Below are 18,040 nucleotides of genomic sequence, written 5' to 3'. Positions count from 1 at the left end.
CCTTTGTTTATCTTCAAAATGCAATTAATAATCTATCTTATAATTTTGTTAGATTTTAAGATTTACAGTTTAATGATTAATAATATTATAAACATTTGTATGAATATGAAATACGGTTTTACTAAATGTTCTTTTGATTACCTACGGGCTTCCATATTTTGTTCGGTAAAAAGAGACGAACAAAATATGCAGGAGGGGGGGGGGGCTACAAAATGCTTAATATTTGTGCAATAATATTTTCAAATCGGTTTTAATCTGGCGATAAAATAGCTGACAAGAGCTAAAAATTTATGTTGTAACGGGACATTTTGAAATAATCGAATTTTTATCGTTTTAATCTTTTAAAATTTAATGCTTACGAAGTTTTTTTTTTCTTGGCAATTCAACTGATTATAGTATATATTCGAAAAATATATTTATTTTTTTAATTGCAACTTCAATGTAAATTTTTGTTCAATATGTGTATTTAAACTTAAAAAAATATATATTTTACTTATTTGAATGAATAAGTATCGAAAATTTCAGGAAAATCTGCCGTTAGTTGATTTTTGCTAGATTTATTAAACACAGGTATGTTTTCCCGTTCGGGATGTCTACTTCATGGGAACGTTATTTTAAAGCGCCAATTATGTAAACACGATTTTCGTCTCGCAATTTCATTATTTTCGTTCGATGATTTTCTTTTTAAATTTTTTTTTTAAATGGTACAAAAATTATACTGATAATTTATAAAGTTACATCGTGTAACATATAGGGTGGGGTAATTCTGTGGTGAATTTTGGCAGTCCCTATAATTCTCATAGTAACCTAGTAAAACTATGCGACCCGGGAGGGGGAAGGGGAGCATATTTTTACGATTTAAAAAGTAAATAAACAGTTTAAGTTTCCCTTATAGGAACCGGTTGGGGGGGGGGGAGGTCACTTCTGCGTGACAGTAACAGGAGGCGAATGTGTGTATTGTATTTTAGTTTCAAGAACCCCCAACAGATGTCACTTGTCAGCCAAACAACAGGGGTCATTAACTCTTTCTTTTCTAAAAGTGCGTGCAACCTACAATTATATTTTGCTACATTTTTATACAATCTTTCGGTACTTGCACAGTTTAGTCCAGACATTAAAAAATGAAACGTTAGGCGGTTAGTTTGTGAAAGTTAGGAACTTGGTTATATTGCATATATCCGTTATGGAACGAAGTTATCCGAAAAAAAAAAAAAAAAAAAAAAAAAAAAAAAAAAAATTAATTAATTTCATCAAGTATTTTATTTATTTTATTTTTTTTGTAAATATAGGGTTACGTAACAGAACACCGACCGATCTAATTTGTTTTTATTAGGGGTAATCGAGGTCGCTGACAACGAATCATACTTAAACCGGGGGACAAAGTTACCGTTTGCGTGGTATTAACCCCTGAACCCACGAACTACTTTCCGCCATTTTACAGCTTCCGTTTACGCTACGCGCGTGCGGCAGCATAAACGACGGTTTGCTTCACCTAGCAAACTGCCTTCTCACATGGCATACCAATCTTCCGCGGAAAATTTAAAATTAGCTAAAAAAGAAATAAAAGGAAAGCACTCAAAGTTGGGGAGGAGGGGGGGTAATTTATTTTTTTCCTGGAACATAGAATTTCCAAATTTTAAATATCGAAATTTTTACTATGAAACAAGAGTTCAAATAAGTAAAATATATTTTTTTTTAAGATTAAATACATATTGAACAAAAATTTACCTTGAAGTTGCAATTAAAAAAATAAATTAATATATACATATATTTAAATAGCATTTTTTTCGAATATATACTATAATCAGTTGAATTGCCAAGAAAAAAAACTTCGTAAGCATTAATTTTTAAAAGATTAAAACGATTAAAATTGTATTATTTCAAAATGTCCCGTTACATAGATTTTTAATTGTTTAATTTTTTTTTTTTTTTTTTAATATTAAGTTTTCAAGTACATTATAGCACTTTTTGGGTGGAAAAAATTACGGACTGGCATTTTTTAATGACTTACAATTAAAATTAAAAATACAAATTGAGGGATTTTTTTTTTTTTTTTTTTGTCTCACGTAGTTTTTAATGCGGTTTACAAAAACATAAGCACCAAACATTTGTTTTGTTCTTTTTTTGCGAGAGGGGGATTTATAGAACTTATGTGGCTTAATAGGTGCTTCTGCAGTTTAGTTAACCGTTTTTCCGTAAGTAACGCACCGACATTTACCGATTAGAGCACCATTTAACATTTTTCGAAGATTTTACTGTTTACATTGGGGGCGCGCGGGTGTGGTGTTGGGGCGCGCGCGCGCCGCAACACCACAACCGCCCCCCACCCCTCCGCTTTAATTTGCTAATGAAATGCCAAACAATATTTTGAACTAAAAACTATAGATTTGTGTGAACCTATTTTTTTTTTCTTTGTAACGTGAGAGAATTTTTTAAGTTTGTCATTTGTGAATGAGGTGAAAACACTCCCTAACACGTTGCTTGTAATTGAGAATTTCTGTCGTTAAAACGAGTTTTTTTGTTTTTTTTTTAATTTTATTGTTTGTCTAAAATTAGTGCCTGTACAGATCAGCTACCATGTTTTAACAGATGGAGGCTAGGTTAAAATCGGGTAACGAATAAAAACAGCTGAAAGGTAACTACAAAAAAAAAAAAAAAAAAAAAAAAGACAGCACTTCTGCTTGAGTGACATTAGCAACAGACGAATTATCGTTCTTCGAAAGAGAAATAACATCAAGAATCTCAAGTATAAACAAGTGTTTACGATAACGCAAAAAATATATAAAATAACACAATATGAAAATCGAAACATTTACAAAATAAATTCATCAAAAAATTTTATGTATTAATAATTTTTTTTTTAATGAGTGCTTTAATGTATCAAAATATAATTTTGTCAATGTAGCAAAATATTTTAACATGAAACGTTTATTAAGGTTTAATATTTTTGGTACTAGTGCACTTATTGATCCATGCTGAATATCGTTATTATTTAAAAAGCCATTCTTAACATGGGGAGGGAAGGGTGTGTTTGTACCTATTCTATACTTTAACCGGGTTTGTATTACTGTACACAAATTCAAAAAAGTTGTCAAAAAAAAAAAAAAAAAAAAAAAAAAAAAAAATGTTAAAGGCAATATAAGTTACTTTTCTACCAAACTGGATATATTTTTTGTGTTTTTATTCAATGTAACATGTTTATTCAGCTCAAAAAACATGCAGTGTTTACCGATGTATTGGAAAATTCAAAATGGCGCCCGACTCTTTAACACGGTAAGTTTGGGAAAAGGTGTTATAAATAATAAACTAGACAAAATACTATTAAAAAACACCGAAAATGTCAACTTATGTCACGGTAATATATATTGAGCGAATTTCTAACAGTATTTTTTCTAGTTTATTATTTATAACTCCAAATAAAACATCCGCGACTCCTGAAAAACAAATCGAAGAATGGTGTTCAAAATGAAATTACCTGAAAATCCAATGAATCCCACATGATTATTAAAGAGTGCTCAATGGAGGACAGAGCTGGTATATAGTCTTTATTACAAAAAACATTGGTTACATATGTGCATACCTGTTTTAATGGGATCTCAATTTAAAGAGACCACCTCGTCAGAACAAAAAAGGGGTCATTATTGCAACGAGAATCAAGATTACATTTGATTTTTATAAAATATATTTGGGTGTGGTTAACGCTCTGAAAGGTAGGGGGGTATATAGTTTGTGAATGTGGACAGTAGAGGTTTTGGAGAGAGGAGTGGTAAAGAAAAGGAGTAGGAGTAAGATGGAGGTGAAGGAAGAGGGGAAGTACGATCCAGTGTGGCCAAGCTGTCGCCACAGGGAGGTATTGGTTTCATTTTATTGATAACTTGGCGATTGTTTATTGGCACAAGTTTTTACTTTGATTTGAAGTAATATTATACTCTCATCGCAAGTATATTCTCTATATTTATGGCTGGTTTTTCTTTTTTGGTGGTGACTATCAATAAAATAGATAGATAAGGAAGTTGCCACCAGAAAAGAAAAACCAGCCATAAAGACTTAAGACTACACTGTGAAGAGAAGCCCCAGACTAGTATTGATTGCCCGACTTTACTAATGGAAACTGCCAGTCTCTTAACATTGGTATTTAGAATCAGAAACTTATAAATGATTTGTTTAACTTTCAGAGAATTATTTTTTATATAAGAAAAATGACCACTGATTTTTATTTTTTGATTTCAGATCTATTCTGACATCCAGACGGTGAGGGCACAGACCAAGCCATTGTGTGAGAAGGGAACTCAGCATGGCGTCAAAACGATAGTCAGCCGAAGTAAACAGTGTTGCCACACATACTTAGGGTCATACATGTTTGTATTTTCCTATGACTGGTGGCATCTGGTAACCCTTGAAATGTCCACCACTAGACAGAGTTAGTAGTGCTCAATGGTTTATGGGCCACCCTGCCTTGCTTGGGTTACAGAGAAGGAGCACTCTAGCCTACAAGGAATGCTTGGGCAGCCCAATCAGCATTCCCTGGTACAAAAAGCATAAAGTTAAAAACCAGGGAGGGTGGATCTTAGAACTACACAGGATCAGAAATGGCCGACACTGCTTGCTTTTAGGGCATGAGGGGGGGGGGAATTTAATCAGTAGAAAGCTGAAGACTTTCTAAGACTTGAAAATTACTTCATTGAGGAATTATTACCCAAGGCGCTCTTAAGTTTTACAGGTTATTTTTGTTCTCAGCTGAATCCAAAGTGTCCCTTTTAAAGAACCTGAATTTTAGGTGCTTATTCAGATTGCCATTTATGGCAGCATTTAAAATTAAAATACAGAAATGTCTATATCATGTATGTATCAGTTACATGACAAAGATGAAATTTAAAAAAAAAAAAAAAAAAAAAAAAAAAAATCACGTAATTTGATCAAGTAGTTTTTATTCAAGAAAAAATTTTACTGTTTCAATGAGGTTGAAAGAAATCGTCCAACGAATTGGTAGACAAGGGCAGACAACCTGGATGCACATGGAAAATATCACAAATAATCACTGATTATGTTCCCTAGAGTAACATAACCTCTGGCCTTGTCCATCACTTATCGATAAAGGATGGAACGGCCAAATTTGTATTCCGTAAATAAACTTGATCAATTTGAGATTTTTGAAACATACAATCTTCGTTCCATGACAAGTAGGTACAATATAAAAGTTTATTTTTGTTTATCGCTTGCCAATCTGAATTTTCTGTCCTCAGTCAGAAATCGTTTTAAACTGGAGTCATTTTTATTAGTCTCAATTCAAAGTGCCTCCCCTTTAAAGGAAACTGAATCTTCCTCATATGTGGTCTAGTGTAAAGGGAAAACAAAATTTATGGGGTTTCTATCCAATCAAGATCAAAGTGCAGCATCTGGTCTCAGAGGTGGAATGGGTCCTTGTAATTTGGAGTGCTCTTATTCATGACAGGTTATTTTTGTTTCTAATCCCAGAGTGTGTGTGTATATGAAGAGGGATTTCTGCCACACTGAAAAAATCTTGATCTTGTGTCTAACTTTGTCCTTGTGGAGATAATGTTTAACAAATTTTGTAAATCATTGTAAAACCTTGTTTTAAAAACTTTATGGAACAAGAAATTTTATGAGAATTCTAGTTTTTGTTAAATTTTTACTTCCTTTACACCTTAACACTCACCTTTAAAAGGACGACACATGTTTTCAGGTATGCTGAAGACGCATATCACATTTAAATTTGACACCGACAAGTAGTTTTGTGATCATCAAGACTTATGCAATGTAATCCTTTATGCATAAGTGCGTATACATTTGACGTGCAAGCGCATATACATTTGACGTGCAAGCGCATATACATTTGACGTGCAAGCGTGTAAACAAAGCCGCAAGAAACAAATCGAGCAGTATAGCAACCAATTTTCCCAACTGAATGAGTACTTTTGCGTATGTTTTACCAATTCGAAAAAGTGGTCAAAAATCAAATATACAAATGTTACTAAATGTTACCATAGACAATAAAAGTTACTTTGTGACATACCTGCATCATTATTTGGTGTTTTTAAGTAGTTTTAAGTACATTTTAATTTCATCCTATATTTACAGCTTTTAAATTTCCAATTATGACTGCCGTTTTGTCCTTTTTTTCTTAGGAAAGTTTTTCTTTTTTTTGTTGTTTTTACAGAGGCGGGGTTTTTATTTTTCGCTTTTTAAAAAATTTCAGGAGGGGAGGGGGGGGTAAAATCTTATGTTTGCTCATTAATAATTTAATTTGAAAGTGCAAAGGGTAATGGCGGCCGCGATATTTGGACTTGATGGTGGGTGCTTTGAAAAAGTTACTTCTGTTTAAGGTTTGACAGAACTGCCATTTTTCAAAATAATTTTACAACTGACTTTTGCAGAGCATTCATTGTCAAGTCCAAATATCAGCTGCAGTGGCGGCTCTCGTGCCTAAGATTAGTGGGGGTGCTGTTTAAAAAAAAATGCGTATTGTTTTAATATTGTGTAAAAATAAAACAAACATAAAAATATACATAATTTATACGCATGCACACGTATAAAAATACAATAACTTAAAGGAATTCTAAATAGATGTAAATATTTGGAATAGCTTACTTATTATATTTATTTGAAAGTAAATTCCATTCTTGTTTTAATTTGTGAGAAAAGATTGATAATTTTCTCCTTAACTTCTGAATGGCTGCTGAAGAACTTTTTTATCAATTGAAAGCACCGCAAGTGCATTTAGTCTTTCGCAACCCATGGTGCTCCTTAGAAAAGTTTTTATTCTTTTCAGAGTTGAAAAAAAAACGTTCTGCCTCTGATGTAGTCATGGGGATTGTCAAGATAATTTTTATGAGTTTTGTTATTTCACTAAGAACATTGTTTAAATTGTTTTCCAAAATAAATTTCAGGAGATCAATTACTTTGCAATACTCATGGATATCTGACTTACTATAAAATATTTCTAACTCAGTTTCAAGCTTTTGTTTGTCAATCATGGGATATGCTTCAGTTGTCAAGGATATCTCTTCTGTAGGTAGTTTTCTTAAAACTAGCAAAGTTTTTCTTGTTAAACAATTTAGCAAGTATCAAATGTTTAGTTGAAGAATATCTGTCCGTTATATCAACAGATATATAGTCACACAGTTCTTTAGCTTCGACCTTGAGTGTTTGTGAAGGATTTTCACAGTATTTGGAGTTTCTTATCTCTAAAATAGCAGTTTTGAAATTTGCTATGTATTCATTGACTTTATATGCTAATTTCCCGAGATTGCATTTGATTATAAATAATTTCAACATGAGACATAATTTGATGAAATAGCTCTAACCAAAATATGAAATTTTCATCGTTCAAATATTTCAGAATTCCTGTCGCTTCTGCAACGGTTTCATCTACATATGTTGACTGAATTTCAGTGAGAGTTTTTTTAATGCTTGAACATTTTCATGAACTCTATTTATGGTACGTATGTTAAAGTTCCACCTTGTGGCGGATAGACGTGGAATGCTTACATCCATATGCTTCTTGAGAATGGACAGATGCTGTGGTGATCTAGAAAAGAAAGTCAGAATAGCCAAAATGTTAAAGATAAATATTCTAGCATTTCGTCTAATGCTTGCTGCATTCCTCATTATTAAATTAAGTTGATGCACATAACAGTGAGTGAAATGTGCATTACTATAAACTGCTTTTATTTTCGCCTGAACACCAGCTTTTTTGCCTTTCATGACATTTGCACCATCAAATGTCTGAGCTATCAGTTTTTGGCGATTCCCTTGAAGGATTATATCCAATTGTTGTAGAATACATTGATATTCCATCAGCGGTTTGGTTTTCTGGAATAAAGAATCCCCAAAAGCGTTCAAGTATTTTTTTCATCCAAGACGTACCGTAAAACAATGATCATTTGTGTATGTTCAGACACATCTGTTGTATCGTCAGCCATGACAGCTAAAAAGGAAGCTTTGCTAATTTCTGCCCTTATTTCATCACGGTATATTTGTAAAAGACAGTCAAGTATGTCATTCTGAATGGTCTTGGAAACACCTTTGCAGACACTACTGGTTACTAAGTGATTCTTTAAATCTGGATCTAATTTAGATGCAAAATTTATTAATCCTCTAAATACACCTGGATTTACTGAATCATCTTTTTCATCATGTCCTCGTAAGGGAGTTTCAAAGTTCCCACAAAAGAAAATACAATCTATTATTTTAGATAAAATTTCACGGTTCTTCTTAACATTCATGTTATGATGATTGATTGAAAGTCTGTAGGCCTCACTAAGTTTTTCTTTAATATTTACGGTCCCCAAAATTTATAGGGAAACTACATTGTCAACGTGCTTCTTTGACTTCATGCTTTTCAGTTTTATCTTTCATTTTGCTAATAGTTCTGAAACCATCTTTTGTCCACGTTACATCACTCCCAAACAACAAACAAGGAAAGCAGAACAATGCCTTTTTTAGTTCACAGCCGCAAAGCCAACTTTTCCGTTGGTACCAGTCAGAATTAAAGCTACGAATATGCACTTTGTTGTTGCTAATGCCTGGCTGAGATATTTGAATATCAGGCATTGAACGGCCTCTTTTCTTAATTTCAACTTTATCATGGAGAGGCAGCTGTGAAAACTCAATCTGTTGAAGTTCACTTACCGTCACAGAAGTTATTTCTTGGGGATACAAGGAGGTCATGGTTAAATTCTTTTATATCAATTGTGTTGGGAAAGGTAAGTACTAGGCAGTCTATTAGTAGAATATTAATTAGAGTAGAAGGAATACAATGTTTACGTGATCCTCTTTTTGCGATTCAACTGAACCCGAAGTTCTGAGTTGAATCGTACTTTTATAACTTTTAGATAACAGATTTTTATTAACGAAAATAGTTTTACTATTTAAAAACGTTTTTATTTATAAAAAGCTTGTTGTTAATTAAAATTAGGCGTATAACAAAATAAGCTTGCCATTAAAATTGTCTTGTTTTAATACAAATATTTTTAAACTTTGCCATTATAAGCCGTCGAAAAAGGGATAATACACAAAAACATTTTAATAAAAAAATACTATTTTAAATTGTGTACACTTTACAGAGTAATAAAAAAATATACAAATATATTTCTTTTAAACTTTACAGATTAAATAAATTTCATGGGCTTTTCCGCAGGCAAACAAACGAAAAACATTTTAAATACATTTTATTTACAATTTTTTAATAATTTATTTTTTCATAAAAACAAAATCTTTGAAATTTACTTGCTTGCACACGATGGTAAAGTTAGGAGTTTACCATTTAAAAATGGTTTTATTGGATAACAGTTTTATTTAAAAATGTGTTTATAATTAAACTTACTTTGTAAATAAAATATAGAATAAAAAAAAGTTTACATTTTTGTACTATGAGCAACATTTAAAAACATTTTTTTACTAAAATGTATTTAAAAAATAAAATTTTCGGGTTTGTATTACTGTACACAGATTCGAAAAAGTTGTCAAAAAAATATATAACAAATAAATGTTATCAAAGGCAAGATAAGTTACTTTTCTACCAAACTGGATATATTTTTCGTGTTTTTATTCAATGTAACATGTTTATTCAGCTCGAAAACCATAGTTTACCGATGTATTGGAACATTCAAGATGGCGTCTGATTCTCTCTTTAACACGGTAAGTGTGGGAAAAGATGTTATAAATAAAAAACCGGATAAAATACTGTTAAAAACTCGCTCAATATATGTTACCGTGACATAGGTTGACATATATTCGGCGGGTTTTTAATAGTATTTTGTATAGTCTTTTATTTATAACACCTTTTTCCAAACTTACGGTGTTAAAGAGGGTGTGAGACGCCATCTTGAATTTTCGAATACATCGGTAACCACTGTTTTTCGAGCTGAATAAATGTTACATTGAATAAAAACACAAAAAATATATCCAGTTTGGCAGAAAAGTAACTTATCTTGCCTTTGATAACATTTATTTGTTATATATTTGTTTTTTGACAACTTTTTCGAATCTATGTGCACAGTAATACAAACCCAAATTTTCTTCGCTTTTCTTTAGAAAAAAATGTAAATATTTTTTATTCTGTAAAGTTTAACTACCACAAAATGAATAGATTTCAAACTACATAACAAAATAAGCCGTACGTGAAAAAAATAACATTAGTTACGTTGGTAGCTTTACGGGGGAAAAGCCCGAACACTTAATTAAAAAAAAAAAAAAAAGGTTTCGCATATTGTATATTTTTGTCTGCTTAAATCGCATTTAAAAGTGAGAATTTTTTTTAAGGTGGATATTTATTTACAAGAACACTTTACACTTTTTAATAATAATAAAAACAACACATTTGTAAACAAGCCTTTTAAAAAAATAATATAAGCGAAAACACGCAAACACCGGTTTTCACGAGCGTTTGGAACTGCTAAAACGACAGTTCCAACTTAGCTTTCATTCGCCGTCTGAAGCGGGCATGCGTATAAGCGAACTTCGCTAAGAATGTGTACCTGTGAATTTGGCAGCTCCAAGCAAAGTTTTACTTTTATACTTATATGAATATGGGGACAGTTATCGACATTAAGCTTCAGGATTATATATATATATATATATATATATATATATATATATATATATATATATATATATATATATTATCACAGAAAGGAAAAAAACGTATTTTTTAGATAATATCGAGTAGAAATGATTGGGGGTGCTCTGTACTCTGCAGTTCCACAGCTCCAGGCACGAGCCGCCACTGATCAGCTGACTTGATGTAAAACAGACAGAACTTCAACAACGGCAAAGAAAAATATGTTGCATTTTACCCGGTTTACTTCTGTTTGATTTTTTTTTTTTTTTTGTAATAAAAATCCATTAGAGCTGAAAAGTTAAATATAACGTTTGATTTTTTTTCCAGAATTCTTCGTTAAAAAAAAAAAAAAACTTACGCACATTAGTGACGAAACGAAAATATATTACAAAAATTATGTAAAATGATCAAGTAGTTTTATTTTTAAATAAAAATTTTTTTTTTTAAATAATATGTATGAGTAACATGAGAATCTATCTTGCCCACCATTTTGAAAACAAGAAACGAAAGGACATAATTCAATGATTCAAACTTGCAATATTTGTTGTAATGCCTAGGAATTTCCAGTAATCGCTTAAAAATGAGGTGCAGAATAAGAACGACAATCGAAAGTTGCAAAATTGAATTTCTATTAAAAACGAATGTTCGTTTACAATGCCTCTTCATGGAACAGAGTTAGATACCAGGGTTGTTTTTTAACGTGGAGAAAAGGGAACAAAAATTAAAAATTGTCTCAGTCATGAAGGATTTCTCCACAGAGGCAACAAGAAATTGAAGTGCGGCATCTGAAGAACAGATGCTACAGAGTTTATATATATATATATATATATATATATTATATATATATATATATTTACTGTATAAACAAAACCAAGACTTAAAAAAAGGTGTTGATAACAGAAAGTGTATTTCATTTTAAGTTACAATTGTTTCCATACCAGTTCGACAATTTCAAACATTATGGTGTTTGAAATTTTTCACAACTAGCATTTCTTCAGACTTCTTGAATGAAAACACTCTTGACAATAGAACATTGTTTAAAGAAAATTCCCTTAATAGAAAAGCATGTGAAAAAACATTTACCCTGGAGGCATCCTCCATGAAAAAAAAGCCCATTCAAATATTAATATATCACCTAATTTTCATATTTAAAAACCAAGTCATAAGTTTCCACAAAAAACCGGTAGCACCTCAACCTCGTGGTCAAGAATGAGGTCGGGAAAAGCTGCCTGGAAACTTCTTATGTCTTGGTTTTTAAATAAGGATACGAAAATTAGATTCCCAAGCGAGGACAACTTGCTCTGTAGAACCCATGAGTTGACAAAGCTTTGACCTTACCTCTGATCAATTCTTTTCCAGATGGAAGTCCAGTCCGAACCACATGCTGAAAATTAAAACCGGGCCGTTGGTCCAGCTGAAGGGAGCAGGAAGCGAGTTGGCGCCTCTCAAGGCTCCCAACCACAGACCAGTCAACTTACTGCAGTTGATTTTGGCCCTCATGGTCTTTTCGTACTGCATGAGCACCTCTGTCACCGCTTCGATGTGTCAGAAGCTTGACACAATGGTGATGTCATTGGCGAATACGGAAACTGGCTCTTGACCCGCCAGGTAGAGTGATTCTGCACAGGACCAGACTTGCCTCCTCCCGCCTCAACTTGCAAAGTAGCAGCTCCAATGAAAGGACAGAAAACAAAGGAGACAGTGGACAACCCTGACGCATGGACCGGGAGATAGCGAAGGATTTCGAACGTGTTCCCTTTATCTGTACCACTGCCGTTGGTGGCACAGTACAGTACGGAGATCCATTTGCGGAAACATGGTTGGAATCTGGCGAACTTCAGAACACATGCCAGGAAGCAATGGTTGACCCTATCGAAAACTTTGGACAGATCAAGATTGATCAGCATGGCTTTCGTGTAGTCTTCTATCTCTCCCTCTAAGATTGTGCGAACCAGGTGCAAGTTGTTTTGAATTAATCTCCCTTTCACAGCATAGTTCTGCTGATTCGTTCAATTCTGATAACGATCTGCAGCCGATTTGATAGGACCTTGGCCAAAATCTTTAACTCTGTTTAGCAGAGTTATGGGACTAATCAGATACTAGACTTTGATCTTGGCCAAAGGCCAAGAAGAGTTATACATATATATAAAAACCAATGTTATCTAAAACATTGTCACTTTCAACTAAAAGCAACGTTATCTACTTATGTCGCAATCAGTAACTGGATTATTGAAACCTGTACTTTCACGATCCATTGATCCACCATTTTTTAAACTTAACTTAAAAGTAACTTATATTTTGGAATCATTATTTAAGTATAACTTGCAATTTAGAAAAGTATTTTCATTAATAGTTTATATTAAACTATTTTTCGTAATTTTTGGATATATTACTAATTTCGGCATGACAAAGTATATACCATTCGCTTTAATTGAAATTGAACACTTCGATTTTCCATTTTCGTTCTTATGAACAAGCGCCAAAAATGATTTTCTGTACAAAAATAATACTATTTGATCAATTTAGGATTTTCGGAAGGTGATATTTTTCATTTTGTCACGGGTATGTACAGATTTTTTTTTTTTTTATGTTATCTATATATTAATACGATAGTGTTATTTTCTGTGTCACGCTTACATCCGGGTCGTTTAATTGTTATACACTTCCATTTCTTGTAATAAATAATTTTACCAAGAATTCTTTTTTGGTTTTGGTTTCGGTTTCGATTATGGCTGATGGCACTCAAGTCATTTAATCTTTAATAATTTTACCAAGAATTCCTCATAAGTTTTGGTTTCGGTTATAACTAATGGCACTCCAATCATCTATTTTTTTTATAAGTTTTGGTTTCGGTTAAAGCTGAAGGAACTAAAGTTATATATAACTTTGGGATTAGGTTTCGATTCAAGCTGATGAATCCAAGTCATAGATATACTTTTATTCTTGAAATCACAACTATAATATATAAAAATCGATAGAACATTAACTATAATAATATATGCGAAATCTGCAAGAATTAAAATACCATATTTAAGCGTATTTTACGACCGGGCTACGCCAGGCATCCCTGCTAGTTTGGATAAATACTTTTGCAGTTTTAACAAACCAGCCACAATGAGACAATTTTTATTTTTGTACCTTTTCTCCACGTTAAAAAACGACCCTGGTGTCTAACTGTCCCGCGGGGAGGCATTGTAAATAGGTACAATAATATCACAGAGCGTCTCCATTTACGCTGAATATCTAATGCAAACATCAATATATTACATATGAATCAGTCCCTGTGGAATTTCCACAGGTCCCGCTAGTGTAGAAGAAATAGTGGACAAGAATCACCAACACAAGCTAAATGGTTTGTAAAAACTTAAAATAACAAACCTTGGTACTTGATGCAGAGAAGGTGCCATGCTATTTTGTGAGAGCATTGTCAAGTCAGTTTTTCGTCGTTTTGTTTAATTGTTAGATGAAAGTTACAAAACTTCGCTCCCCTCCCTATGTTAAGAATAGGTTTCGAAATAACATTTCAGCGCGGTAACTTCTCTGCATAAGTATCCAAATGTTAAACAAAGCAAGTTTCATAAATCGATACAATCGTCAGGTCCAGGTACTCAACAATAACTTTACAAGTGAAAGCAACAGGAGATAAGGTGTAACAAAAACAGACAATTACAAAAATGAAAGAAAAAGCAATAACAATTTAAGGGTGCTTAGCCACATGGCTGACAAAATTCACTTAGATCCAGTAGCGAGTTATGACAGATTAAAGCGACGACACAAAATTAAACACGGGTTCCTGAAATGGAAGAACAAGTTATTTACGTATTTTATCTTGTAAATATACAAAGTCTATTGAATGCGATTTTCGCAAGTTTTAAAACCAATTGTTTCTAATTTGAAAGTCCGGGTTTGTATTACTGAGTGTACACAGATTCGAAAAAGTTGTCAAAAAACAAATATATAACAAATAAATGATATCAAAGGCAAGATAAGTTACTTTTCTACCAAACTGGATATATTTTTTGTGTTTTTATTCAATGTAGCATTGTAGCATATTTATTCAGCTCGAAAAACAGTGTTTACCGATGTATGTATTCGAAAATTCAAGATGGCGTCTCACACCCTCTTTAACACCGTAAGTATGGAAAAAGGTGTTATAAATAAAAAACTATACAAAATACTATTAAAAACCCGCCGAATATATGTCAGCCTATGTCACGGTAACATATATTGAGCGAGTTTTTAACAGTATTTTATCCGGTTTTTTATTTATAACATCTTTTCCCACACTTACCGTGTTAAAGAGAGAATAAGACGCCATCTTGAATGTTCCATTACATCGGTAAACACTGTATGGTTTTCGAGCTGAATAAACATGTTACATTGAATAAAAACACGAAAAATATATCCAGTTAGGTAGAAAATTAACATCTTGCCTTTGATAACATTTATTTGTTATATATTTGTTTGACAACTTTTTCGAATCTATGTGTACAGTAATACAAACCCGAAAGTCCATATTTATAAGAAAATTTCAGATATATATTTTTTTAGAACAAACATACAAAAGAATTACGAAAATTTATGGAAAGAAATGCAACAATTAAAATAGTTACATTGAAGTTGTTAGCTTTCCCCTCTCGGACCTGAACGAGCTTTCCCCTTCGCTATAAAATTAATTCTTTTTTATTTCATTCTCTCCTCCCCCTGCAAATTATCGATAACAGACTTGACTTTCATATTAGCAGGGAATTTTTTTATTTACTGACTTTTAAGGTGGGGGGGGGGCACTTTAATTATAACGTTCTAATAAATTGACACCCCACATTGTGGTCAATCAACACAACTCCTTATTAAGGTTTCGCGTGTCCGCTGTGGCGCTGTCTGTGGTGTAAAATGAAATTCAAACGTTTTTGTAAAAAAAAAAAAAAAATAAATGATATTTATGCATTTTTGGTACCGTACTACTTTTAAAGTCTTTTTAGGCTAAATTCAAACGTTATAATTGAAAATTGATCCCCTACATTAAGTCATAACCCCCCCCCTCCAACCTTGGAAGCCGTTCTTTAACATGGGGAGGTTGGAGGGGGGTTATTCCGAAAGCTGTTTTTAACATGGGAGGTTAGTGTGTTTATAAAACGCTGGGACACATCTTAAAAATTTACCAATTTTTTCCGGTTAATATGAAAGTCATAATTCTAATATTCTTTCAATGAGTCATTAAAGCTGAAAAGTTCAATATAACCAAATAAAATGCTAGCATGGCTAATTAGTGAAGAAATCCTAGCACTCGTGTATATTAACATACCCGGCAAATTAATTGTTTTCGTTTTAGGAAAGTTCGATCTGCGTAAAGGAAAGTTTATTTAAAAAAGAAAAAATCCTCCATGTTAAGAATGGCTTTCTAGATTTGCCGGGATGTCAAAATGTACAACTACGAAAACTTTGAAGACTGGGGCAATTTTATTTTTGACCCTATACAGAGAACACCTTTGGGGGGGGGGGAGCTAGATTTCTCCCAACATTTTGACCTTCGGGACAAGATCAAAGTGTAGTATCTTTAGATGCTGCACTTCAATTTCTTGTTCTGTCAGTGGAGGAGAAATCCTTCACGACTGAGACAATTTTTATTGTTCCTTTTCTCCACGTTAAAAAACGACCCTGTCCTGTGGGGAGGCATTGTAAATAGGAACATTAAAAACCGACTTGTATCGTAACCATCGTCATAGCCAACTCTACCGTCGTTGGTGTGGGTGGGGGCTAGGGGTACAATATGAACAAAAAGCGATTTAGAGAGACAAAAAAGTACAAAGTAAAGAAGTCAGGATTTTTTCCCCTCGTTTCAGGGACCCGGGTTCTATTTTGTGTGATCGTGTTTCGGTTGTTATCGTAACTGGAATTTTACCGAAACAATATGAGCAGCCATGGTGGTCGATCTGTACATGTACCGATTAAAACAAAAATACTCACCTTAAGTTTAGATTTTTGAACATATCCAGTTCGAACATCGGAAAGTGCCGTGAAGGCATGCCAGACACATTTCTCAAGTTCTTCCATATCCGATTAAGAAAGCGAAAAATAAAAAACAATTCAATATCTTGTAATTGAACAATAATTTTTAAAATCTATAATCGAAAGCACTTAATTTAAAGCTGAACTTTAAATACGAGGAGAAACGAAAAACAAGTCACGAAATTAGTTTTTAAAAAAGAAACTTGAGAAGGAGAGAGTGTTTTTAGCATAAACACTACAAATAAAAATAAATTGAACAACTGGATACGAATTTTGTTTGTTTGTGCAGATTTCACCAAACTTATACGCGATGGAGAAACTTCTCCATTTTACATATACATATATATATATACCAGCACATAATAATATAGGTTGTGCTATTCTCCACTTTATAAGGGGGGATGGGGGAAAAGTTCGACTGTAGGTGACACCGTCTCTTTTACGTGGTGTCACACCCCTCAGTTTCTGGATGGATTCATCAACAACCACTGTGTTTTTAAAACACTTACTTACAATTTGACCCGCCTATCAGTCAGTGGTCTTCCTCCCTTCCTCTTCTTCCCCTTCTCTCTCTCTCTCTCTCTCTCTCTCTCTCTCTCTCTCTCTCTCTCTCTCTCTTTTAACAATCATTATCATCAACCACTAACAACTCTTGAATAATGTGTGAACTTTTTACACACACACACACACGCACGCACGCACACATATGTATATAGTAAGTTTTGAAAATATATATGGCAATTAAGCTACACAGAATATTCCACGTTTCATTTTCGTGAGAATTCGTCAGGCTTATCTGTCACGAGAATTTGTACGCTTATCTGTCAAAACAGATACTACTCTACTTGGTCGTGCTCTTTTGTGCTGAGTGACACGGTTTGGCCAGGAGTAAAGAGTAGTATCTGTTTTGACAATGCTTGCTCTTCATCTTTTCTGTCCTCGAATAGTTAAGTGGAAATCCTTCTAGACTGAGGCAATTTTTATTTTTGTTTCAATTCGGAGTTCTCCACATTACAAACAGACCTTGTGTTTATCTTTGCCTTTGTGGTGAGGCGGGCGAGTGGATAGAAACGTGTGATTGGCATTGGTGAGATTACTGACTGATTGATTACCGTACAAGCGGTGGAACTTCAAAAGGCACTTACCACTTATCGCAACGATTCTGGCTCGCCTATTCTAGCACAGTTTTGTGAGGCTTGCCGAGAGCCTCCTCCCCCTACCCTAATCCGACCTTCTCCCAGACATTACCTTTATCTTTAGAGGGACGTATTGATTTATCATATGAATACTCCCCCCACCCCCACCCCAACGGAGTTTGTACCTGTTAAGAGACCCCTCCTCCCCATTTCGTAAAAAATAGAATCTGGGGCTGAATATCATGTTTAGGCATATTGTGGAGCCATGATACGGCGAAACAGCATACACTACTGACTGTATTTCCTTTGATTA

At 33.4% G+C, this 18,040-nt stretch overlaps 1 protein-coding gene across 4 annotated transcripts in view; it reads right to left on the bottom strand.

Moving 5' to 3' along the window:
• Nucleotides 1-17,256, bottom strand: part of LOC145268253 (differentially expressed in FDCP 6 homolog) — a 143,109-nt gene extending 125,853 nt beyond the window's left edge. For all 4 annotated transcript variants that reach the window (XR_013864866.1, XR_013864867.1, XM_080123593.1 and 1 more), the window contains exon 1: nucleotides 16,550-17,256. Coding sequence is in view for 2 of the 4 variants with exons in the window: in XM_080123593.1 (XP_079979719.1) it covers nucleotides 16,550-16,636 (87 nt within the window). In the remaining 2 variants the exon portion in view is untranslated. The remainder of the gene's footprint in view (nucleotides 1-16,549) is intronic.
• Nucleotides 17,257-18,040: the final 784 nt, after the last annotated feature.

Source organism: Euprymna scolopes, chromosome 43 (genome assembly GCF_053919585.1).
Source record: "Euprymna scolopes isolate OS-2025 chromosome 43, ASM5391958v1, whole genome shotgun sequence".
Taxonomy (NCBI): domain Eukaryota; kingdom Metazoa; phylum Mollusca; class Cephalopoda; order Sepiida; family Sepiolidae; genus Euprymna; species Euprymna scolopes.
Note: the sequence above shows the minus strand (reverse complement) of the source record. Positions and strands in the feature narration are given on the sequence as shown.